The following is a 26,693-nucleotide window of genomic DNA, read 5'->3' on the forward strand; positions in this document are numbered from 1 at the left end:
AAGAATTAATCCTTGTTATTGTTTACTGTTAATACTTTCATCTCAGACCTACAATGAGAGATTTAAAAGGAAAGACCGAAGGGAGCAAGACGTTTAAATCCATCCGCAGGGATTTCTTTTGAGCCTAGAGTTTAATGTTTCGCTAGGGTTTCCCCATAGAGAGTCCTACAGACGGTGGGTCCCAATCTGTTCCTAACTGGAAGACAGCTACCGAGGCGCCAGGAGGGAAGGATACGCCGCCGGGCGCACGAGAGGGGCCCGCACACCGACCCCCACAGGTCTGGCAGGGCAGTGCGCTCGCGGTGGGAACGCGCGACCCAGCCTTCACCTTGGGAGGTGCAGAGGCGCACACCAGGGTCCCCGGAGAAGTTGTCTCCAGCGGGAAGCCTGTCAAAACACGGGCGGGGTGGGGGCTTAGAACACACACACTTATTCTCCTGGTCCTCGGCGGGCACCGGGAAGCCCGCCGCGCGGGCTGAGCAGGGGCGGACACTGCCGCCCTGCCACTGACAGTTGACACCGGCGGACACCCTGGAGGTCCCCGTCCGCCGAGGCCCGGCGGGGCGGCGCAGAGAGGCTGTACCTGGCAGGCACCCACGTACCTATCATGGTCACTGGGCAGGTGGAGACTGCTAGGCACGCAGGAGCCTCCGCGCACACCGGCGCCCGCCTGTGCCTCCCACCAGTGTGGCTCCGGGGTAAGTCTTCCGGCACTTGCCTCCCCTGTGCCCGGCCTTCGGAATGCGCACGCGCCGACGGCGCGCACCAGGGGCCTTCTGGGAGTCGTAGTTTTACCGCGTAGTTTCTCCTCACCCCGCCCCTCTCCCTCCGGCCGCCGGCCGCAGTCCGCCGCCGGCCTTCCGCCGCCATTCGGGATTCAGGCCCAGGAAACGTACGTCACGGGGGAACTGGGCCATTCGGCCTTAGTGTTGACGCGTCGCTTAGCAACCGGGAGGCTTACCTTTGGAAGCTTGTTGCAGTTTTTGCCGCGGTCCTTCGCTCTTCCCGCCCCTCCCCTCCCCTCAACTCCCTTCACCTAGGAGCTGCCAAACATCTGGATCAACCTGGGCGCTACGAGGGGTTGAATTTCTACCAGTATCGCGCCTTTTTACATTTTTTTTTTCCCGAACTCCTTCTCACATCCGTAAAACCCACTGCTTCTTTTACTACACGTTTTATGAGAACAAGACATTTTCTAGGAAGATGGTGGCAGAAAAAGAGACCCTGAGCTTAAACAAATGCCCAGACAAGATGCCGAAGAGGACCAAGCTGCTGGCACAACAGCCGCTCCCGGTGCACCAGCCTCACTCCCTGGTTTCTGAGGGCTTCACAGTCAAAGCCATGATGAAAAACTCAGTCGTAAGTGATCTTCTTGCATTGAATGCACTCGCTCCGAATCAGGGGACACCAGATTATAGATGCTGGCCGGCCCTGTGATGGATTCTGAATCTCTGTCCTGGGTGGTCTTTGGCAAAAATGGCAATTACTCTGCAGATGGTGCCCACCAGAGTGTGCAGGTCCAGGCTAGGTCGTCAGAAAGGATCTCGGGCAAGTGAGGTACTATACCCATTGATAAGCACCTGCCTAATAACTCATGGTTTCTAGACCATCCAAAATTACTCTTAAACTATTTACACGGAAAAAAAAAAAAAAGACCCTCTTTCCCTCTTTGATTCCTAATCTAGCCCCACTCCTCAGCAAAGGACCTTATAGAAGGCGAGTTCTTAGAAATCACAACGTCTTGCAAAATGTGACATGTGCTGACGTGCACCCAGAAACATAAACTCATTAAATCATCTACAATAAGAAATCTCATCAATTCAACCTAAGAAGTTTTAGAATATCCATACATTTACTTTAACAACCCTCTTTCTTACAAAATAATTTCAGCCTGTAAGAGCACTGATAGGCAATTTAATATGAAGTCTATTTCCAGATAGACCTTTTAAATGATAAATTTAAACAATCCAAGCTTCAGTTCAAGTATTTCTATTACTACAATTCATATTTAATTTCTATAATTGCTATAGTAAAAATATTCTCAATACTATTAGGGGAAAGAAAGGGTTTAAAATGCACACAAGTGAATTAGCTACATGCATGAAAGGTTTTAAAAAAACTTTCATACTTGTTAAGCAGCTTTAAATTTGGTATGCTAAGCCAGGTTTTACTACTGACAGACTAAGCAAGCCCCTGTCTAGGAATGAGATATTAATAATAAATGCAGCTTTCAAATTTGTATAATTTACACTCTGGGAGCATCTGACTTATTGTATAGCAGCTCACTATGTTAAATGAATAGTGTTGTTTTCCAGTATCACATTATCTCTTTTATACAAATGTTGGAAACCTAATACCTTATTCCTAAACTGCATCCTTAAAATACATGAACGAAACAGATTACCTCTAGATCCCTAGGTCAGAATGCCATATTAGTACACAAAATGATATTTAGCTTATTGGAATGTGTGTCACTTGATTTACAACAGGTAAAATTCATGAAAGTAGATTAAATCCCTGCTTGTTGTAACCTGCAATCTATTTTACATGTTTTTCCCATGAATAGGTGGTCATGGGAGTCCAGATGATTCATTTATCAGCAATATAGAATACGATCACCATTCAAGCTAATTAATTGTTTTTTCTTCTACACAGTATTTGTAATTATAATCTTGGTCATTTTTTCTTTTTTTTAATATTTTTTAAAAAAATTTATTTTTGAGAGACAGAGAGAGACAGAGCATGAGCAAGAGAGGGTCAGAGAGAGAGAGAAAGAGACAGAATCAGAAGCAGGCTCCAGGCTCTGAGCTGTCAGCACAGAGCCTGATGTGGGGCTCAAACCCAAGAACCATGAGATCGTGACCTGAGCCAAAGTCTGATGCTCAACCGACTGAGCCACCCAGGCGCCTCGGTCATTTTTTTCAATGTTGTATTTTTTCACAGACACATAAAAAATTGGTCATTTTCTCTTTTTTTTCTAAATTTTTATTTATAATCATGTTTGTTTTTTAACATAACCTTATACCTAAAGTCATAGTTCCTGGAAAATTAAGTATTTCAGTATTGCCCAATATAGTAAATATGCTTATAAAACTAAAATAGCAAAAAAAATTGATTATGAAGAAGCCTTCTTTATAAACAACCTACATGAGTTAAATATCCTCTTATTTTGCATTTTTAGAGAAAATCTCTTAGTGTTATATCTGTATTTCCATTAAGAGCCTCAGAACAGAATGTGTCATTCTTTCTTTCACTTTATTTAGTGAGAAATTACAATTCATAAATGCAGATATTATCCACATATTCATTCATTCAACCAAAAACTCCATCTCTTTTCCTTTTTTTTTTTTTTTTTTTTTTTTTTTTGCTAAGCTAGGAACATTTGGGATCAGCAAAACAAAGTCCCTGTCCTTCGTCCTCCGAAGAAAACTACCACACAATAATAAAGGCTTGATAAAAGAAAGATACCGTTTATACAAAATAACTTCAGGGGTATAGGAAGTGAAACTTTTCATTTTTATCTCCAATATTTACCTTTCACCATTTCTGTCTTCAGCAATGTGAACCTTTTGGCATTAAAAAGTCAGAATACCCCTCTCTCTTTCTTAAGGTTTATTTCTATTCAGAAAATAACATGCCAGTCTCCAGCTTCTCTTGATTACAACTGCTGTCCAAGTGTGGACACCTATATTGTTTTTCTGGCATTGAGACTTCCCTTCAATTGCCTCTTTCAGAAACTTCCTAATTAAATGAGTCACCATTCCAGTGCTCCTCCACAAAAGATGTATGCAACTGCGCCCCAAAGAGGTCTATGGAGATTCCCAGTGTTTCTTTGAGAATGTTCTAGTAACATAAATATATACACTTGATCATAAACTGATTTGATCAGATGGGCTGTGCAAACAGAAATCCCTATCTGAACAGTCATATTCTCTCTCTCTCTCTCTCTCTGTATATATATATATATATATATATATATATATATATATATATATATGAATAAAAAAATTTATAAAGTAATAATAAGCATAAATGGCTAGGTTTTTAAGACCCAATGTCAAATAAGCTTCTTCCTTTACTTCCCTGAAATTATTATTGCATTCTGTTTGCAAACAAGCAATGACAAAATTCCTGAAGTCAGAGACTAATATCAAATTCATCTTGTTATGTGTGCCTAAAAAGAGTGGTAGGAGATACAGAATTTGAAGATTTCATGTTCCATTTTCCCTGTAAAGGCCTTGTTTCATGGTATGCTGGAATCTATAGCCAGAAACCAGTAGTTCAGTGTTGTATTGGTTTAATCTCAAATGACAATAGATGCCTTCTATGCTAATACACTTTATCATAAATCAAGTTAGGCTGTAGGCCCCAGTTATGATGATACAGATTGACTTCAGTTTAAGCTTTATACTGTTCCTTTTCAACAGGCATATGTTTTATGTTCAAAGCTTAGGGGAATGGGAGAAATAACTCTTTAATGTTACATATGTAGAGACTTTTATACTTACCAATCATATATTCATTCAACACATAGTGGTAATGGTCAACATTTATACATTATATATTAAGGTATTGACTTGGCTGCTTTAACAGAGACCCAATAACAATAGGTTAACTAAAATGGAAGTTGTTTCTATTGCATAAAAAGGTCCAAGTTTGTTGGGCACTGCTTGTATATTGCTTTGTATCCTGTCGGTTGATGTCCTCGGTCAAGGTGGGGTCACCACCACCAGGGTCAAATCCCTACCCTCAAAAAGAAAGAAAGAAGCAGCAGCAGCAAGCTCCCTTTTGGAGGCCTGGCCCAGGCACCACACCACACTTTCATTCACATCCCACTGGCCAGAATTTGGTCATAGGCCTATACTTTCCCTTTCTACAAAAACCTATGAAAAACAGACCCTTGCAGGAACTCCCAGGCCCCCACACGTTCCATTGGGAAAAGGGCTAAGAAAGCTATATACCTACAAAAGGGCATAATGTCCAGCACCTACCTAGGCATGGTGAGGGGGGTGGGGGAGCACCTGTAAGAAGAGGCAGGAAGAAATGGAGAGCAAGCAGCTTCATCAGAAATGTGTGTCCCAGAAGTTACACTTGTCACTTCTGCTCAAATCGGTTGCGAAAACTTACTTTTTTGACCATATCCAGTTGTAAGAGAGGCTGGGAACTGTAGTCTCTGACTGGTAGCTCTATGTCTAGCTGAAACTTGAGGCATTTTATTACTGTAATAAGGGGAAAAAAGAATAGTAGCAGTGAGCGTGGTAATTAGAAGTGTCCACCGCCTTAGGGTGCCTGGGTGGCTCAGTCAGTTCAGCGTCTGCCTCTTGATCTTGGCTCACGTCATGATCTCACGGTTCGTGGGTTCGAGTCCTGTGTCAGGCTCTCTCTCCCTCTCTTGGGATTCTTGCTCTCCCTCTCTCTGTCCCCCTCCCTCACCCTCTCTCTCTCTCTCTCTCTCTGTCTCTCAAAATAAATAAACTTAAAAAAAAATGTACACCAGCAGTGGTAAATATGTTCTATTGCTAGTGAAGAAAAGGAAATAAACAAGCAAAGTAATTGCAGGACATGTAAATACATGTCCGTCCGTGGTAAGGCTTAGAAATATTTGCTCAGCACGGTGGAAGTACTAACGATGAGGGGACCTCATCACCTTTTGTCTGGGCTTTTACAATATTCATCCAAACTGGTCTCTAGATTCCATCCACCATTTGGTTGTTTGCCTCAAGCGTCCATCAGTATTACGACATTCGTCTTCCCAGTAAAGTTCCCCTCTTATCGCTGCTCAGAGGAAACCATGGCACCTCCACCAGACCAGCAAGGTCTTCTGTGATGTAACCTATTCTAAGGTTTACTTTCACCTCCCTCTATTCTCATTTCCTTCCACCAAATTGAACACTAACCTTTCATTGTTGTGATTTCACTTATCTTGTACCCTCTGCTCAAATGCCCTCCTTCCTACATATCTGCGTGCGCGCGCGCACACACACGTTCCTTCACACATTATGTAACGAATATCTATTGATCGCCGTGCCAAATGCTGTTTAGGTGCTGGCAGTTGAGCAGTCGAACCCATGCTGTCAAGGAACTTTTATTTTTGTGGCCAGCTAAAATGCCAACTGCTTCAAGAAGACTTCCTAATTCTCCCTCTTTGTCAACCAAGATGGAAAATTATCCTTTGCTCATTGTTTTCTACTGTGTATGATGGTTATTTTTGGCTCATGTTTTGTCTTCTGTAAATTTCCTTTGAGGGCAGAACCCATGGCTAACTAATTTTTTTTTTATCCTAACCAGTACCTAATAGTGTACTCACTAAGTATCTGATGAATGAAGGTAAGCAAGTCTACCCTTCTTGTCTCATCTTCTGCCTCTTTCTTATTGCCCTAATTATTATATATCTTTTTCTTTTTAACCACCCTCCCCAGATTTAGGAACTCAGACGATCTCTTTAAAATTCAGCCAGATCATGGTATTTCTTATCTCAAACACTTCAACATCTCCTCATTCCTAGTGAAAGTTGAAGTTCTTCCCCTTTTGTAAGATCCTAAGTAATCTGGCACTGTTGCACTTTTTAAAAATTCTTTTAATGTTTATTCATTTTTGAGACACACACACATATATGTATATATGTATATGTGTATGTATACATATACACATACACATATACATTTATATATTTGGGGAGCCTGGGTGGCTCAGTCGATCTGACCTTAGCTCAGGTTATGATCTTGCAGTTTGTGGGTTTGAGTTCTGCGTCATGCTCTGTTCTGAGAGCTCAGAGCTCTGTCACTGGACACAAATTGTGTCCATATTTTGGCTATTGTAAATAACGCTGCAGTGAACATATGGGTATCTATACCTCTTCAAATTATTTTTTTAAATTTTCTTTGGATAAATACCTAGAAGTGGAATTGCTGGATCATATGGTAGTTCTAATTTCAATTTTTTGAGAAATCTCCATATTGTTTTCCATAGTGGCTCCACCAACTTACATTCCTAGCAACACTTACGAGGGTTTCCTTTTCTCCAAATCTTCCCTACGCTTCTTATATTTTGTCTTTTCAATAAGAGCTGATCTCACAGGTGTTATGAAGTGATATCTCATTCTGGTTTCGACTTGCATTACCCTGATGATTACATATTGAGCATAGAACATTGAACAGCTTTTAGTGCTCCTGCTGGCCATCTATATGTCTTCTTTGGAAATATGTCCATTCAAGTCCTCTGCCCATTTTCTAGTTGGGTTTTCTAATTGTTTTTGATATGAAGCTGCTCAAGTTCTTTATATATTTTGACTATTAGCCCTCCTTATTTCATATACTGCTTGCAAATATCTTCTCCTAGTCATAGGTTGCCTTTTCATTTTATTGATGGTTTCCTTTGCTGTCCAAACGCTCCTTGGTTTAATGCAATTCCATTTGTTTATTTTAGCATTTGTTGCCTATACCTAAGAAGACTGGTCCAACAAATATAGGTAAAACCTATGTCAAAGAGCTTACTGCCTATGTTTTCTTTTAGTGGTTTTATGGCTTCAGGTCTCGCATTCAAGTCCTTAATCCATTTTGAATTTATTTTTGTATATGGTACAAGACAGTGGTCCAGTTTCATTCTTTTGCATGTACCTATCCAATTTTCCCAGACCATTTATTGAAAAGACTACATCTTCTCCATTGTATCTCTTTGCCTTCTTTTTCATAGATTATTTGGCCATATGTGTGTCCATTTATTTCTGGGCTTTCCATTCTGTTCCATTGATTTATGTGTGTGTGTGTGTGTGTGTGTGTGTGTGTGTGTGTGTTTGAGCCACTAGCATACTGTTTTGATTACTGTAGCTTTGTGGTATTATTTTAAATCAGGGAGCATGATACCCCTTGCTTTGTTCTTTCTCACAATTACTTTGGCTATTTGTGACGTTTTGTGGTTTCATACAAATTTTTTGGATTCTTTTTTCTACTTTTGTGAAAAACTTCCATTGGTGTTTTGAGGAGGATTGCACTTATCCATAGATTGCTTTGGGTGCTGTGGGCATTTTAACAGTATTGTTCCAATTTATGAATGTGGTATGTCTTTCCATTTATTTGTGTCATCTTCAACTTTTTTTTTCATCAGTATTTTATAGTTTTCAAAGAATATGTCTTTCACATTTTTGGTTAAATTTATTCCTAGGTATTTTATTCTTTTTTTTTTTTAATGAAGTGCATACATAAGGGTTTTTTATTTTTTTTAAGTTTATTCATTTTGAGAGAAAGAGTGAGTGTGGTGGGGCGGGGGGGGGCAGAGAGAGAGGGAATGAGAGAGAATCCCAAGCAGGCTCTGTGCCAACAGCATGGAGCCCAGCGTGGGGCTTGAATCCACAAACCGTTTGGGTTTGAACCCAAAACCAAGAGTTGACAGCCCAACCAAGTGATCTACCTCGATGCCCTTAGGTATTTTATTCTTTTTGATGCAACTGTACATGGGGCTGTTAATTTCTCTTTTTGATGGCTTATTCTTAGTGTATAAAAATATGACTGATTTCTGTTAATTTTGTATCTTGCAACTTTATTGAATTCATTTATTAGTTCTAATAGTTTTTTGGTGGAGTCTTTAGGATCTTCTATATATAGTATCATGTTATCTGTAATTTCATTTTCCTTATCAATTTGGATGTCTTTTATTTCTTTCTTTTGCCTAATTCCTCTGGCTAGGACTTCCAATATTAAAAATGGTGAAAAAAAAAAGTCGACATCTTTGTCTTGTTTGTGATGTTATAGGAAAAGCTTTCAGCCTTCCACCATTGAATATGATGTTAGCTGTAGGTTTGTCATATATATGGCTTCTAATTATGTTGGGGTACATTCCTTCTTTTCTTACTTTGTTGAGAGTTTTTTTTTATCATAGGTGGATGTTGAATTTTGTCAAATTCTTTTTCTGAATCTATTGAGATGATGACATGATTTTTGTTCTTAGTTTTGTTAATGTGGTTTCTCAGGGTGATTAATTTGTGGATGTTAAATCATCCATGCACTGCTGGAATAAATCCCACTTGACTGTGGTATATGATCCTTTTAACACATTGTTGCATTCAGTTTGCTAATATTTTGTTGAGGATTTTTGCATCTATATTCACCAGGGATATATTAGCCTAAAATTGTCTTTCTTTTTGTGGTGTCTTTCTCTGGTTTTGGTGTCAGAGTTATGATGGTTTTGTAAAAATGAGTTTGGAAGTATTCCTTTCTCCTTAATTTTTTTTAAGTTTTATTTATCTTTTTGAGAGAGAGAGAACATGTGCATGAGCAGGAGAGGGGCAGAGAGAGGAGGAGAGACACAATCCCAAGCAGCCCCACAGTGTCAGTGTAGAGCCCGATGAGTGGCTCGAAGTCACAAACTGTGAGATCATGACCTGAGCTGAAGTCAGAAGTCAGGCACTTGAAGGTGTCTGGTCCTGGACATACATACATACATACATACATACATACATTTATTTATTTATTTATTTATTTATTTATTTATTTATTCATGAGAGTTTTTGAATTAGTCAATTGTATTACTTGCAGTCTATCAATATTTTCTAAAATATTTTTCAATGTTTATTTAATTTTGAGAGAGACAGAGACAGAGAGCAAATTGGGGAGGGGCAAAGAGAGAAGGAGACACAGAATCTGAAGCAGCTCCAGGCTCTGAGCTGTCAGCACAGAACTCTTTGTGGGGCTAGAAACTACGAACCGTGAGATCATGAGCTGAGCTGAAGTCAGATGCTTATCCTACTGAGCCACTCAGGTGCCCCAGTCTATTAATATTTTCTATTTCTTTGTGATTCAGTCTTGGAAGATAGTGTGTTTCTAGAAATTTATCTACTTCTTCTAGATTTTCCAGTTTGTTGATATAATTCCAATTTGTTTTGATCCCTTTGTGTTTCATGGTGTCGATGGTAACTTGTCTTTCATTCGTGATTTTATTTGGGTCCTCTTTTTTTATTGATGAGTCTGGCTAGAGGTTTATTAATTTTGTTTATCTTTTCAAAGAACCAGCTGTTAGTTTCATTGATCTTTTTTCTATTGTCCTTTCAGTGTCTACTTCATTCATTTCCACTCTGATCTTTATTATTTCCTTTCTTCTACTAACTTCTGGCTTTGTCCTTTTTCTGTTTCCTTCGGGTGTAAAAGTTAGGTTGTTATTTGTTATTTTTCTTGTTTTCTTGAACTAGTTCTGTGTTGCTATGAACTTCCCTCTTAGAACTGTTTTCACTGCATCTCCTAGATGTTAGAAAATTGCGTTTCCATTTCCATTTGTCTCAGGGTATTTTGTGATGTTATCTTTGATTTCTTCATTAACCTATTGGTTGCATAACAACATAGTGGTTAGCGTCATGTGTTGGTGAGTGAGTGTGTGTGTGTGTTTTCCAGTTTTCTTCTTGTAATTGATTTCTAGTTTCACACCATCGTGTTCAGAAAAGATGCTTGATATAATTTCAGTCTTCTTAAATTTAGTGAGACCTGCATTGTGGCCTAACATGCAATCTGTTCTGGAGACTGTTCCATGCACACTTGAAAAGAATGTGTGAGGGGTGCTGGGGTGGCTCAGTCGGTTGAGCGTCTGACTTTGGCTCAGGTCATGATCTCGCAGTCTGTGAGTTCGAGCCCCGCATCGGGCCCTGTGCTGACAGCTCGGAGCCTAGAACCTGCTTCTGATTCTGTCTCCCTCTCTCTCTGCCCCTCCCCTGCTCATGCTCTATTTCTCTCACTCTCAAAAATGAATAAATGTTAAAAAAAAAAAGAATATGTGAAACCTCTGGAACCCATTCATGATACATATTAGAAATGGATGGAAACATCTAATGTCATAGTTCTCAGGTTGCAAATTGAAATCACCAGGGGAACTTAAAAAAAATACTGATTCCTCAGCCTCACCCTCCAAGATTCTGATTTAATTTTTCTTATTCTTCTGGGGTTGATTTAATTAGTCTTTAATAATGGTTCAGAACATTTGGGAGGATACTATTAAGGAAAGATCTCAAAAAACTATTTTCCATATAACTTTTTTTGAAGACGTTTACTAAGCAATATTCTATTTCCCACTGATTGCATTATTCTTATTGGTTGGTTTGTTTGTAATTATACATAATACCCAGATATTTTAGAGAAATATTTAGCCAGTGTAACACAATTTTAAGTATTTTAATTTGGTAATATGTTTAGAAACTGTTGATACTGATCTCTCCCATTAATTCATATCCAGAATGTTGATTTTAATTTTTATCTTCATACCAGTTTAATCTTCCAGAGGACATTTTAATACTATGCAAACTGAGTATAGAAAATAATCAAATAGGTATGTTGGGGCACCTGGGTGGCTCAGTCGGTTAAGCATCTGATTCTTTGTTTCAGCTCAGGTCATGGCCTCATGGTTAGTGGGGTCTGCCCAATATCTGGCTCTGTGTTGACAGCCCACAGCCTGCTTGGATTCTCTCTCTCCCTCTCTTTCTGCTCTCCTCTGCTTGCTCTCCTTCATAAATAAACGTTCTAAAAATAAATAAAATAGGCATATATTTATCTAGATTTAATAAATAATGGTGTTTTGTTATAACATTGTATTCTTTTAAATAAATTTCTGATCTTATAGAAAAATAAACAAATCCTTACTAGAAGAGCTACCTCCTCCTTCCTTTTCCATCCTTCTATTCTTCCGTTCCCAGAAGTAACTGGGATCCTATAGTTTATATGTATCATTCCCAAATAATATAGTGCATATACATGCATCCATACATTTTATGGCAATGTGTATGTGTATATATATAATTAAAATTTAGGTATTGTTCTTCAGGTTATCTTTATACCTGGGCTAGTCTGTTACAGGGCATGTTTCTCCACTGCCTTTTAGCTCATATTCAATTCACAAATAGGGGAATGATATCAGTGTAAGTAGGAGGTTCATACGTTTTTGCCCCATGTTGTTAAAATTTTATGCCACCAAGTAAGAGCAGCTGAGTGAAAAGTATACTAGCACAACCGAACACAGCATATCAACAGAGTAATTCAAAGTGATGCAGAAAGTATCATTCCTCCTGTTCCCCTTGCATACTTGCTCTTAAAAGTGTTGGAGTGTTACCCTACTTTGTAAATCTTTACAACATCTCCTGTCATCATTTTCTTTAAAAGAACAGCAGAAAACATGAATAGACACTTCTCTAAAGAAGACATCTAGATGGCCAACAGGCACATGAAAAGATGTTCAGCGTCGCTCCTTATCAGGGAAATACAAATCAAAACCACACTCAGGTATCACCTCACGCCAGTCAGAGTGGCCAAAATGAACAAATCAGGAGACTATAGATGCTGGAGAGGATGTGGAGAAACGGGAACCCTCTTGCACTGTTGGTGGGAATGCAAATTGGTGCAGCCGCTCTGGAAAGCAGTGTGGAGGTTCCTCAGAAAATTAAAAATAGACCTACCCTATGACCCAGCAATAGCACTGCTAGGAATCTACCCAAGGGATACGGGAGTACTGATGCATAGGGGCACTTGTACCCCAATGTTCATAGCAGCACTCTCAACAATAGCCAAATTATGGAAAGAGCCTAAATGTCCATCAACTGATGAATGGATAAAGAAATTGTGGTTTATATACACAATGGAATACTACGTGGCAATGAGAAAAAATGAAATATGGCCTTTTGTAGCAACGTGGATGGAACTGGAGAGTGTGATGCTAAGTGAAATAAGCCATACAGAGAAAGACAGATACCATATGGTTTCACTCTTATGTGGATCCTGAGAAACTTAACAGGAACCCATGGGGGAGGGGAAGGAAAAAAAAAAAAAAAAAAAAAAGGACGTTAGAGTGGGAGAGAGCCAAAGCATAAGAGACTGTTAAAAACTGAGAACAAACTGAGGGTTGATGGGGGGTGGGAGGGAGGGGCGGGTGGGTGATGGGTATTGAGGAGGGCACCTTTTGGGATGAGCACTGGGTGTTGTATGGAAACCAATTTGTCAATAAACTTCATATAAAAAAAAAAAAAAGAACAGCAGTATATTTACTGCAGTATTTCACTTCCAAAGGTTAAGAATTAACTGTGCTGATAACTTTTTATTAGAATGATTATTAAGTGCTCTGGTTACAAAATTGCATAGGTTTTTATGGGCTTTTAAACATTATTTTTCCCATACACCTTGTTATTTTTAATGAGTGATTTTGCAGAACAGGTAGATTTTCAGGAATGCATTGTCCTGTGATAGCAGGAACACTTGGAGGAAATTTGCTTACCTGCTGCATCATATTCCCATTGCATGAATGAGCCAGTGTGTTTATTCATTCTCTTACTGAGGGACTGTTAGGTTTCTACATTTCAATACTGCATCATTCTGTAGAGTTTATTATGCACCTGTGCCAAAGTTCACCTGAGGTGGATTGCTGAATAATGAGGTGTGGCTTCAACTTTAGTAGAAGAGTTTGTCAAATTTCTTTCCAGAGTAATATATGCATATTTATACTGTCAGCAGCAGCTAATGAGAACTCTTGTTTCCTAAATCCTAATCATCATCGGTGGTATCAGACAAAATTGTACTAATCCTCAGGGTATGAAATGATACCTTGTTTTAATTTTGCATTTCTCTTATAGTCATATGAGTTTTTTTCCATAGTTTTTTAATCAGATAAGTTTCTTCCTCTGTGCTATGTTTATTACTAGTGTTTTCCCATTTTTTCTATTGGGTTGTCCTTTTCTTATTGTTGCATAGGTATTCTTTATAGTTGTATACTCTGGATATGCATATTTTCTGGTTATGGACTCAAGATATTTTCTAGTTTGTGACTTGTCTTCATAGTTTTTTTTTTTCTTTGATGTATAGAAATTTTAAATTTAATTTTAAGCAATTATAGTTATCTTTTTTTATGTTATCTCTTTAGTTATCTCTTTTTGTGATTTGTGTATTTCCTGATTAGTTTCAGAAATGTTTTTTCATCCTGATAAGTTTTCTTGAACATGTTTTCTTCTTATGATGTTCCACAGATTATTAATTATTCAGTCACTAATTCATTTTTTTTCAATATATGAAATTTATTGTCAAATTGGTTTCCATACAACACCCAGTGCTCATCCCAAAAGGTGCCCTCCTCAATACCCATCACCCACCCTCCCCTCCCTCCCACCCCCCATCAACCCTCAGTTTGTTCTCAGTTTTTAACAGTCTCCTATGCTTTGGCTCTCTCCCACTCTAACCTCTTTTTTTTTTTTTCCTTCCCCTCCCCCATGGGTTTCTGTTAAGTTTCTCAGGATCCACATAAGAGTGAAACCATATGGTATCTGTCTTTCTCTGTATGGCTTATTTCACTTAGCATCACACTCTCCAGTTCCATCCACGTTGCTACAAAGGGCCATATTTTGTTCTTTCTCATTGCCACGTAGTATTCCATTGTGTATATTAACCACAATTTCTTTATCCATTCATCAGTTGATGGACATTTAGGCTCTTTCCACAATTTGACTATTGTTGAAAGTGCTACTAATTCATTTTTTAAGATGAGAGTTAAGGCTTTAATTTGGTCTGTTCCAAATGGAGAGCCATCCATTCAGTCCCGTTTATAAATAGAAACTGTGGACTCTCTATTCCTTCTTATTGGTCGATGTATCTATCTCTGAGCCAGTATCATACTGTCTTAATTGTTGTAGCTTTAAAAATCTTGATATTTGGTAAGGTGAGTTTCACCAATTTGTTATCATCCTCTTTGACATTCTTGGTCTCTTACCATCTATAGGGATTTTAGGATAAGTTGTCAAGTTTCATGAAAATCTTTTTGGGATTTTGACTAGAACTGTATTGAAAGCATAGGATAACTGGAGGACAATAGCAATATATCCTTAATTTACTAAGGGTTTTTCTTTTATATAATTGTTGAAATTTATCAAAGATAGTTTCTGTATCTTTGAAATGATCATAAGGGTTTTTATAACTATTTTAATGTTAATTTAATGTTAATTTATGCATAGATGATATTGTAATATTACATCATCCTTATATTCTTGCATGTGATTTAATCATGATGTGTTTAGCTTTTAAAAATGAATATTAGTCATTGGTATCTCTTTTGCTTATCAGGGAGCAAGGTTTTTCCCAGTGACCCACCACAATCCTGTATCTTATCACCCCAAACTAGGCATTAATGTTAAGGTGGCGTCTTAGGTCTGGCTGCTGTGATAAAATACCACAGACTGGGTGGCTTAAACAACACAATTTATTTCTCCTAGTTCTGGAGGCTTGGAAGTCCAAGATCAAGGTGCTGGCCAATTCAGTTCCCGGGGAGGGCTTCCTTCCTGGTTGCAGATAGTGTGACTCATGGCTGTGTCCTTATGTCCTGTCCTTACTCAGTGCAAGCACATAGAGACTCTTACTTTTCATTGAAAACTGCTAATTCCATGGTGCCTGGGTGGCTCAGTTGGTTGAGTGTCCAACTTCAGCTCAGGTCATGATCTCTCAGTTCACGAGTTCGAGCCCCCCACGGGGCTCTGTGCTGACAGCTCAGGGCCTGGAGCCTGCATCAGATTCTGTGTCTCCCTCTCTCTCTGCCCCTACCCCCACTTGTGCGCTCTTTGTCTCTCTCAAAAATAAACATTAAAAAAAAATTTTTAGGGGTGCCTGGTTGGCTCAGTCTGTTAAGTGTCTGACTTCAGCTCAGGCCATGATCTTACTACTTGTGTGGGTTTGAGCCCAGTGTCGGGCTCTGTGCTGACAGCTCAGAGCCTGGAGCCTGTTTCCGATTCTGTGTCTCCCTCTCTCTCTGCCCCTCTCCTGTTCACACTCGATCTCTTTCTCTCAAAAATAAATGAACTTAATTTTTTTTTACATTTTTTTAAACTGCTAATTCCATCCCATAGGCCCTACCTACCCTCATGATCTCATCTACCCTAATTACCTCCCAAAGGCCTGATCTCCAAAAACTATCCCCTTGGGGTTAGGGCTTCAACATGCATATTTTGAGGGACACAGATATTCAGACCATAGGAAGTGGGGAGGTGGTATTGCTGAGTTTGGCTCATCTTTTGGGACTGAAGAAGGGGCCCATCTTCCTGCAATTCTTTGCTGCTAGAACAAAATGGTGTTTCTATAAACTAAAAGAAAACTAGAATTTTCCTTTAGGAAGAAAACTAAATATGTGTACCACACTAGCATTCTACAAAAAATAATTAGATTTAATGCCTTTCTTTTAACAATATGTTTCTGAACAATTATTTCAATTACAAAAGGGAAAAATTCTTATGTAGAGTTTTAAGAAAATACTTATAAAAGGAAAAGGAAAATAAATATAAAATCCCTTTCACTAGAGTTAATTGCTCTTGAATTATTCTTAAAAAGTATGTCGAGGGGCGCCTGGGTGGCTCAGTAGGTTGAGCGTCTGACTTCAGCTTAGGTCATGGTCTCATGGCTCATGGGTTCGAGCCCCGTGTCGGGCTCTGTGCTGACAGCTCAGAGCCTGGAGCCTGCTTCAGATTCTGTGTTTCCCTCTCTCTCTGCCCCTAACCCACTCGCATTCTGTCTCTGTCTCTCTCAAAAATAAACATTAAAAAAAAAAAAGCATGTCAACATCCTTTTTGTGTAAAATTGGAGTCATATCATACATACATTGTTAATGTATTTTAAATATTAATTTAAATATTAATTTAATTAATTAATATATATCAATATATTAATTGATACCAACATAACATGATAATTAATATATATTGATTAATATATTAATATATAATTATATATTAATATATATTATATATGTTATGTATAATATCTTATATATGTTATATAAAATATATATTGATATAATATATATTAGTTAATATAATATGCCATTTATTTTCATTGCTACTTTATTAATTGTTTTGATTTGATTTACTTATGATTTGTTTGGCTTTTTGTTTCTGTCTTCAGATACTATCTCCTAAATTTATATATGAATTCTTCTGGTTTTGATAATAGGCTTATTTCTCCTCTTACATATTATCTTTTCTCCTATTCCCCCTTATTATTTTTTTTTTACTGAGGTTTTGTTGGAATAATTGACTTTCTTTTTAATAAATGTCTTTCTTTTTAATACCCTTATTTTTATTTATTCATTTTATTTTTTAATGTTTATGTTCTTAGTTTTGAGACAGAGACAGAGCATGAGTGGGGGAGGGGCAGAGAGAGAGGAAGACACAGAATCTGAAGCAGGCTGTAGGCTCTCATGTGTCAGCACAGAGCCCAACGTGGGGCTCGAACTCACGGACCATGTGATCATGACCCAAGCCGAAGTTGGATGCCCAACCGACTGAGCCACCCAGGTGCCCCAATACCTTAATTTTTAATAGACATTATTGTTCTTCTTATTAAAAGGTATGTAATTGTATTTTGTTTTTACTTTCATATGATTGTTATTTCTAAGGAATTCTTTTTTTTTTCCCATTGGTAGGGGCTTTATGATCATGTTTTGATAATGATTTTTTTTATTAGTAAGTTTGTTGCTTGATGGCTATGTAATTTGGTTTCTATAGTTTTAGTTGCTAGAATTTATTAAAATTATCTTTTTGGTCTAGAGTAGGATCATTTTCTAGAAATGTTCTTTGGAAATTTGAAAATAGCCTTTTTTTTTGTCCATAGCTATTCTGGATTGTTAATTGCAGATAACTTATTTTAGTTGCAAATTATTACAGAAACCATCTGTGTAAAGATATTTTTTACTATTTAATAATCGTGAATAATAGTGATTAACTCTCTCTTAAGCAAATCTGGAGTAGGCAGATAAGGTTTGGCATTTCCTCTAGTCTTTTTTCTATATCCATATTTAATAGTCCATAAAACAGTAATTTCTCCTAGTTTATCTAAATGGAAGATTTAAAAACACAACTAATTGGGGTACCTGGGTGGCTCAGTCGGTTGAGCATCTGACTTTGGCTCAGGTCATAATCTCACGGCTTGTGAATTCAAGCCCCGTGTCAGGCTCTGTGTTGACAGCTCAGAGCCTGGAGTCTGCTTCAGATTCTGTGTCCCTCTCTCTATCTGCCCCTCCCTCACTCATGCTCTGTCTCTTTCTCTCTCTCTCTCTCTCTCAAGAATAAATAAAACATTTTAAAAAATAAAATAAAAACACAACTAATTGCTAAAAATCTACTTATTAAATATTCATGGCTCTTGTGATTTTTATAAGTAAGGAGAAAAATGCAAAAGAATACAAGTTACAAACAAGAACTACAAAACAGTGGGAAGATTACATCGTGATGTAGTCTTTTTCTTCTCTTTAACCTTATCAGGGGACTTATCAAATTCCTGTTTTAGGAGTTCTGAAAATGGCCTAATGATAGCTAATAATCTTTACTCAAACTTACTTATAGGACCCAGAATTCTAGAACCTGTCTGTAATAGTTCAATTATTTTCTAGAAAAAAACATATTTATATTTTCAATGCTTGTATTTCATATTCCATGCCCTTAAAATGAAATTTTTGAAAGAGAATTCAGGAATACCTATTGATTTTGCTTCTGTTTATTAAGAACTGACTTAAAGGGGCACCTGGGTGGCTCAGTTGGTTAAGCATCCAACTTTGGCTCAGTTCATGATCTCAGGGTTTGTGAGTTTGAGCCCTTTGTCGGGCTCTGTGCTGACCATGTGGAGCCTGCTCGGGATTCTCTTGCTCTCCCTCTCTGCCCCTTCCACACAATTTCTTGCTCTCTTGCACTCTCTCTCTCTTAAAAAAAATTCATCTGCTGCCACTTTGGGGGGTTGTGCAGACACATCATTGATCAGACAGTGATCTAGTCTTGGTGAGAAGCACGCCAAGGTATAATACATAGAGTGACCACTGATTTTGTAAGAGCTAAAAAATAAGGCAAGAGGAGTTTAGATTTAATATTTAGCACCCAAAAATTGAAACTCTAAAGCATCTGTAAGGTAATTCTGTTCGTCTGTGGTAAAGAAGAAGTGTTATGTTCACAGAGAGATTATTTTTAAGATTCCCATATACATGTAAGAGTCATAGACTAAAAAAAAATTAAGATATCATTATCTATGAATTGTATTACTTACTAAAGTCACTGCCATTTAGGAAAAAGCATGTGAATTTATTACGTTATAAAGAGTAATTGTGCTGTATCAATAATAATTTATACTTTGAAATTATCCTCCAAAACCAATCCAAGTTAAAGTCATCAATGTAGCATAGGTTACAGAAAGTAAGACTAGAAAAAATATTAAAAAATTCCAAATAAAATAATGAGTAAAAGATAAAGCATGGGTAACTACCTTCTTTTTCTGGGTTTTACTTAGATAAGAATCCATGGAGAAATATATTTCACAGATTATCTATCGTAAATTAAAGTAGCTATGAATAAAACTTCCTGAGACAAACAGTAAATCCTTTACCAAATCTACTGTGCTTTGTATTAAAAAAAGTTATTTTACATGATAAAACTATAACTTTATTTCAAGATGAAGCAGATGACATACTTAAATGCTTTCACATGACCATAAAAAAGTTTTGATTTAAAGAATTATATTTAAATATGTTTTAGAATTTATATAATGATTATTGAAACAACAATTGTATGAAATAAATACTAGTAATTTTAAGTAATAATGAGGCATGCCTTTGTGTATGCTTTATGTTCCTATGAAATTTCATGAATAAATGATACATTTTATTTACTCATGAATACACTAGATTATACACACATTCATGGTGATTTACATAATCAAAATTATCTTCTGTCACTATTAGGAGTAAATAATGAAAATATTTTACAAGTTCATCAAATATAGCTTTTATAATATAAAGTGTGAAGTATAAATGGCCAATGTCATATAATTCTTTGTCCCTGTGCCCCTCAACTCTGCACAGTGTTCTAGACATTGGAGATGCTCAGTTGTATTTCTTGATTGTTTAATTCTGACTTATTTTTAAAAGTAATTCATTCAACCATGAGTGTCCATCTACACCCGTTATACATTTCTTTCAATTCATCACATCGAGAAAAGTATAGGTGATTGATTAAGAACTTCCTTAGGGAATGGAAGATCCTTCTGTATATCACATTTGTCCTTCTATTTATGTAAGTCAAAGATAATTGGATTGATTTAAAACTTGTGAACATTTGATACTAGGATAAGAACCGTAGGAACCGTGTTTTAGATTAGGAGGATCTCAAAGAATGAATCACCACCAGTGTATGGGGCCTATTGGATAAGACTGAAATACTTCCAATGACTTACATAGTACAAACACCAGGTTTATCCAGAGCTAATGCTGGCAAACACAAAATCAACCAGACTGAGCCGGGTAAGGCTTGAGGTAGGAGACCTGAGACACAGTAGAGGCAAACACTTGCATCTAAACCTATGGTCCCAAAGTGAACCGAGTTCCAGTCAAAAAGATTGGTAACAAGAGGCAGGGGCTTGGAGGGACATAGAAGGCTGATCGTTAGCCAAAAAGATATTTAAAACCCTTAGTCTCCTCTTAGGAGAAGCACAGGCTAATATCACCCTCTGGGAAGGGTGGGGAGCATTCTGGAGAGAGGATGTTAAATAGCCTAATAAATTATTATCTACTGCCAGGCTTCTGTTGACAAGTTGGACTTGTTTTAACTGACTGTTCCGTAAAATAATTAGTTCAACTTGTTAACGTTACTCTATTTTGTAATAGATCCCACCTGTGTCCCTGTTCAGTCACCCACAAATAAGTGATATTTGTCTTTAAAGAAAATGGATTGGAGCAAAGGCGCTGTAATTTATTAAAATATTGGAAAATGAACTCAGAACGTATATGCAGTTTATCATGGAAGAGCCGTATCACCTCCTTTCTACTGTCTATGGCTTTTCAAAGTGTCAGTGTGATAAGTGCACAGGTTAATAGACGAAGTTGTAGAGACTGGCTTATCAGGCTTATCAGAATCCATCCTGTGCCTATTGCCCACCCCCTTTCAGTTGTACCACTTGTAACTATTTCTTATTTTAAATCTGTAAATCATATGCTTCTATTACTATTTTTTTTAATGAGCTTCACTGAGGTACCAACAGTAAACTACCTATATTAAAGTATAGAACTGGATAAGTTTCGACATACACATACAGCTGTAAAGCCATCACAACAATCAAAATAATGAACATATGTGATGTTTCCACATTTCTTTGTGCCTCTTTGTAATCCCTCTCACACTTCTTCCCTTATCTCTAGTCAACCAGTGATCTGCTTTCCATCACTACAGATGAGTTTGAATTTTCTAGATTTTTATATGAATGGAATTACACAGACCGTATTCCATTTTTTCCTGTTTTTTTTTCACTCCGCATAATTATTTTGAGATACATCCCTGTTGTTGCTTCTATCGATACTTCATTCCTTTTTTATTGCTAGAAATAATCTACTTGTATGAATGTAGCATGAGTGTTTGACCATTCACTGTTGGTGGACATTTATGAAGGTTGTTTCCAGTTTGTGGCTGTTAAAAACAGCTGCTATGAACATTGGTATACAAGTCTGTGTATGGATTTTAAGTTTATCTCTCTTGGTTAAATACCTACGAGATGGGCTAGTTGCAACAACTGGGAAGAGGCTGAGAGAATTAAAGCCCCATCATGTCAGCTCTACCCCCAGCTGGTTCAAAGTTATTAATGGCAATGACAAGTTCATCCTTGTCATCTCTGATATATTCAAAAGATCTCAGAATATGTATAAGCCTGTTTGTTACATGTGAGTTGATCTCGTGTGCCTATAATACATTAGAATAAAAGAAAAAAAATCATTGTTCTCATTTTAATAAGTATAAACTATCACTGTCTACAGCACCATTACTGTAATCTGAAAACATCCATCATTGATTTTATATGATATTAAATATACAGTTATTTTATGAGCGTAATTGAAGCATTACTGATTAGATTATGAAAACAGCATAATTTTCTCCATTAAATATATTTATGTCTGCATTCATTTTTTCCATTGTAGGCTACACACCGTATATTAATGTTTAGAATTTCTTATTAAAAACTGTGCTAGTTAGTACTTTAACATTTTGCTTCATTTGTTGAGATTTATTTGTTTCTTGTCCATAAAACTCGATTTTATGTTGCCTTCATTTATTTTCTTTCAGAGGTATCTTAGGAATCCTTCACATTTTATAAGGAACCATAAATTTATTTCAGCCTAGGGCCAGGAGCTAGCTTTCATGTTGACCCAAATGCATATATGCAATTTAGTGTGTGAATTTTGAAAATTTGAGCAATAGTACATTAAACTAGAATAATGAACCAATAAAAATTTTTATAGCATTTAGAAAAATTATTTCTCTGACATTCGCACTATCACTTTACTTGTTAAAATTATTCTGGTATCATAAGGTAGACTGTGTATGTATTCCCAGGGCTTAAAAAAAAAGTCAGCAGATCTTTTCTGGTGATCAAATGAGTTGACCTGAGTACATGATAATGCAGTCTTGTTTTTGGAAAGCTAGTCTGGCCATTTGTAACTAGATTATCTGTCTTCAAAAAATGGAGTAAAAGTTTTGGAAAATCTTTCATATGGTGTCTGTAATGCTCCTCATATGTTAAATGCTATAGATGGTTGGTCAATTGACATTGTTATCTTCGTATAATCCTTGCCAGTGTATACCATTGGGTTTAAACTTGCAAAGCCTCAAATGCATCATCAGCAGATGGAAAAAGTACAACTTCAAAAGGTCTTCATGGAGATTAAATGAAATATTACAGTGAATCATAGGCACATGTCCAGCAACATGGAAGTCAAATGTGTAAGTGCTCATGAGACAGTGGTTTTATATTTTTCACAAATCTGCTAACATGTAATTGGTCCTATAAACCAGACCTTTAAGGGTTTTATAGGATTCTAATCTCCTTGATGCGTCAGCCCCTTGCGGTAGTGAGTTATGTGCTCAGGAAGGCACATTAATGCTTACGACTCACTAAGGCACTGTTTCCCTTTTGCCTAATCACTTCATTGGCCTTTACCTTGTTTTACAAATGTACTTAATTCAATAAGGAAAAATGCTTCTCCTGAAGTTTTTAGACTGGTGAAACGTGTTTTCAAGCCAAACACTTCATGTTATTTAGGGTGATACGTATGATTCAAGCAATTTTTTAAATGATTTTTTGTTTTTACTTTTGAAGGAAGCACTTTAAAATAGTGTTACATCTAACCATGTAGGTATTTCTGTTTTCCATGATGCTTAATGAGAATGATACTTATGTTTTAAGTAAATAATAAACATCTGAGAAGGAAAATTTCATGTCTAAGTATTTTAGATTGCATTTTGGCAACTAAATGCGTTAATCCGAACACGTAGAGATTATGGGGATAATTCATGTTCCCATTAGTCATTTAGACACTGGGGTGTAAATGTCACTTGTTTCTTCAATTCAGTTCAGCTGCTATAATTAAATGATATTATTTATTCATCCAGCAGCAATCCTGAAATCTTTTGTATCCTTGCAAAACATAGTTAAAAAAAAAAAGTTTGCTATAAAATGTGGTTTACCTTCGGTTAGAAATTTTTCTTCTAAGTTTTTAGTCTTTATCTTAATTGTGACTATCAAATAGAGTCTCTCAGATCAGTGATATAGGCTAATTTCAAATTTTCTCTAAATCTAGAGATATACTCTTCATTTTCCCTACTCTGGACCTAAATTGCTCTGCTTGCATTTGTAATCAGAGATTGATTGGGTTGCTGTGGAAACTGGAAAAGTGTGTTGCTCGTTGAAGACAAAATGCACAAGTACTGTTATCATAATTGTCTGCCATGCTAAATGCCAATCAGCCTGAACAGTGCATTGATGAAATGTTCACACTCCAACCCTAAAATGCTTCTTTTCAGAATACTGCTTTGTGGTCAGTATTAATCCTCTAGATTGATTTTTGTAACAACTACCTTTGTTACATATTTAATTTGTTTCCACATTGAACTTTTTTTGTTACACAAAATGAAATCAGTTTCCATTTTATTCATACTTACAAGGCACCTCATAGGAGAAAACATGAAGCACAGTAAAATACTATTTATCTAGAAGCCAATCATCTGAAACATTTTAACTGCTGATCATGAAGACATAAAATAAATGCAAAAAAATCAGTTGAAGAAAGAATTTTTAGCATCTGGTAATAAAGAGCAAGGAGTGAAGGTCTGTTTTACACACACACACACACACACAAGCAATATTATGCATTTTACCACGTGAAAGCAAAGATAAACTCTGCTTGTCTTTACAAGTTTGTCTTTGAGACAAGATTGGCCAAAGGGAATGAGGAGGAAAATCAAAAGAAGGAGCTACAAAATGGGCTCAGCAGTAGGAATGCTGGGATTAGGGGGGATAAGAGCACGGATTCCAGTGGGACAAATTTCCATTAACACCAGCAACTATTCTGGAGACTTCCATTGTTTCCCTGATTCCAACAAGAACAAATACAAAAAGAATTATCTGTAACTTCCAAAGTTAAAAATAAAACATTCCCAATCCCTCATAAATATTAAGAAACCAAGGGTTGCAAAAGAGAGACCAACCAACTACAAAAGGTTAACAGGATGTACATCTTTGTACAATAAGCCCCATGTTGAACGCAACTGAATGCAGCTCTGGAGTGTCAGGGATGCACAGAATATGGTACTTTAGTTCTGCTTTTATAAATAGTTCCAGACAATGAACAAGGAAATATGCCTTACGAGAAAAATATTAAAATATATAACATGTGTGACATAGTCTAAATGATGTATTTACCTACTTCATGTATTGTTGAGATTGGGATGCTAGTCTTGGGTACTTTGTTCCACCATATACTTCAGAAAGAAGTCTGAAATCATTGAGCATGTGCATGCATTGTGAGACTGCATCTTTAGCAGTGAGTTCTTGTTTTTTTTTCTAAGAAATGCAACATAGGTGAAAAAAAATATATATATGTATATATATACATATATAGCAATTTTCATATACTGTATACCCTGATGCATAGTTAAAATTGTTTTGACATATTGGATTTGTTGATAAGTGGGGGGGGCAGCATTTGTCTAGATATATGTACGTACTATACTGTATACTTTTTGTTATTTTGAACATGCAATAATCATTTAAAAGTCAGAAGGACATACACTTAAAAATGTTTCAATCCATTTCTCCTTTATGGAGACAACCAGGTATCTATCTGTTTTACAGAGATATTTTTTTGCATTTTAAGCACATATGTATGTATGCATTCATTATTGTCAGCCTTCTTAATTTGAGCAAATCTGAGGGTTGTGTAGTATGATATTATGGTTTTATTTTGCCTTTTTATCATTATAATCAGGTTAAGCAACTCTTCATTTGTCTATTGGCCACTTTTTAAAGTGCCCATGTACTTGCTTGCCCATTTTTCTATTAGTTGCTTTTTGTTGTTGTCGTTGTTTTTGTTTTTTGTTATTGACTTGTGAGCACTCTTTATATACTATAGATCGTCAGATCTTTTATTGGCTATATGTTTTGTAAATATCTCTTCTCCTTCTGTGGCTTTTCACTCAATTAGTAGAGTCTTCTGATAAACAGAACTTATTAATTTTAATGTTGTCAAATTTATCAACCTTTTCCTTCAGGATTAGTACCTTTTTATATTGATTAAGGAGTTATTCCCTATCCTGAGGCTATGAAAATACCCTTTTGGGGCACCTGGGTGGGTCAGTCAGTTAAGCATCTGACTCTTGATTTCCGCTGAGGTCATGATCTTACAGTTGGTGAGTTCCAGCCCCACATCAGGCTCTGTGCTGACAGTGCAGAGCCTGCTTGAGATTCTCTTTCTCTCCCTCTCTCTCTGCCCTTCCCAGTCTCATTGGGGGAAATAAATAAATAAATAAACTTTAAAAATACCCTTTTTACATTTAGATCTACAGTCCACCTGGAATTCATTTTCGAGTAAACCGTGAGGTAGGACCAAGTTTCATTTTGTCGGTTTGGGTATCTGATTGAGCAGGCACTGTGTTTTGAAAATACCACCATTTCCCCATGGCTTCACAGTATGGTCTTTATCACAGATTAAGTATTTGTATATGTTTCTGGACTCACTCTTCTGTTTTACTGTCTTTTGTAACTTTACATGATATGTTGCTACCTGGAGGAGTAAGTCCTCCAAAACTTTTTTCTTCTTCAGGAGTAACTTAGATAGTTTTAGCCCTTTTCATTTCCATATAAACTTTAAATTCCCATATAAAATTTTCCAAGTTACCAAAAAGGAGTTGAATTTTTATTGAGATTGCAGTGATATGTATCTGTCAATGGAGAGACTTGACATCTTTATTATATTGAACCTTCTAAACCATGAACATGGTGTATCACTATAATTATTGAGGTCTCCATTAATTTCTCTCTATAAAGTTTTATAATATTCTCTATAAGGGTCTTGCATATAATTCCTGATATTTATTTCTTCATACATTTTTGTGCTAATGCATATGGTCTGGTTCTTGAGATTTTTGTTCTAATTTTTTATGTACAAAATTATTTTTTAATATAGGAAACTTGTGAAATTTGCCTATTAATTTTAATAATGCACATGTTGACTTTTTGGACCTTTGGCATACCTAATGATATCATATGTGAATGAAAATTTTATATCTTCTTTTTCAGTCCATATAACATTTTTTTCTTGTCTTACTGAGTAGGGTTGGTCTCCTGCTTCATTGTTGAATAGATAAATAATAGTGGGAATCCTTGCCTTCTTCTTGATCC

General features: G+C 36.8%; 1 protein-coding gene across 1 annotated transcript in view; it reads left to right on the forward strand.

Moving 5' to 3' along the window:
- The first annotated feature begins 843 nt into the window (after positions 1 to 843).
- The window catches only part of PACRG (parkin coregulated), a 510,195-nt gene continuing 484,345 nt past the window's right edge, over positions 844 to 26,693 (forward strand). The window contains exon 1 of the mRNA XM_047093169.1: positions 844 to 1,359. Within this exon, the coding sequence (XP_046949125.1) occupies positions 1,204 to 1,359 (156 nt within the window). The 5' untranslated portion in view covers positions 844 to 1,203. The remainder of the gene's footprint in view (positions 1,360 to 26,693) is intronic.

This window comes from Lynx rufus, unplaced genomic scaffold (assembly GCF_022079265.1).
Source record: "Lynx rufus isolate CCGP_SWC_20201006 ecotype Redwood Valley unplaced genomic scaffold, mLynRuf1.p SCAF_32, whole genome shotgun sequence".
Lineage (NCBI taxonomy): Eukaryota > Metazoa > Chordata > Mammalia > Carnivora > Felidae > Lynx > Lynx rufus.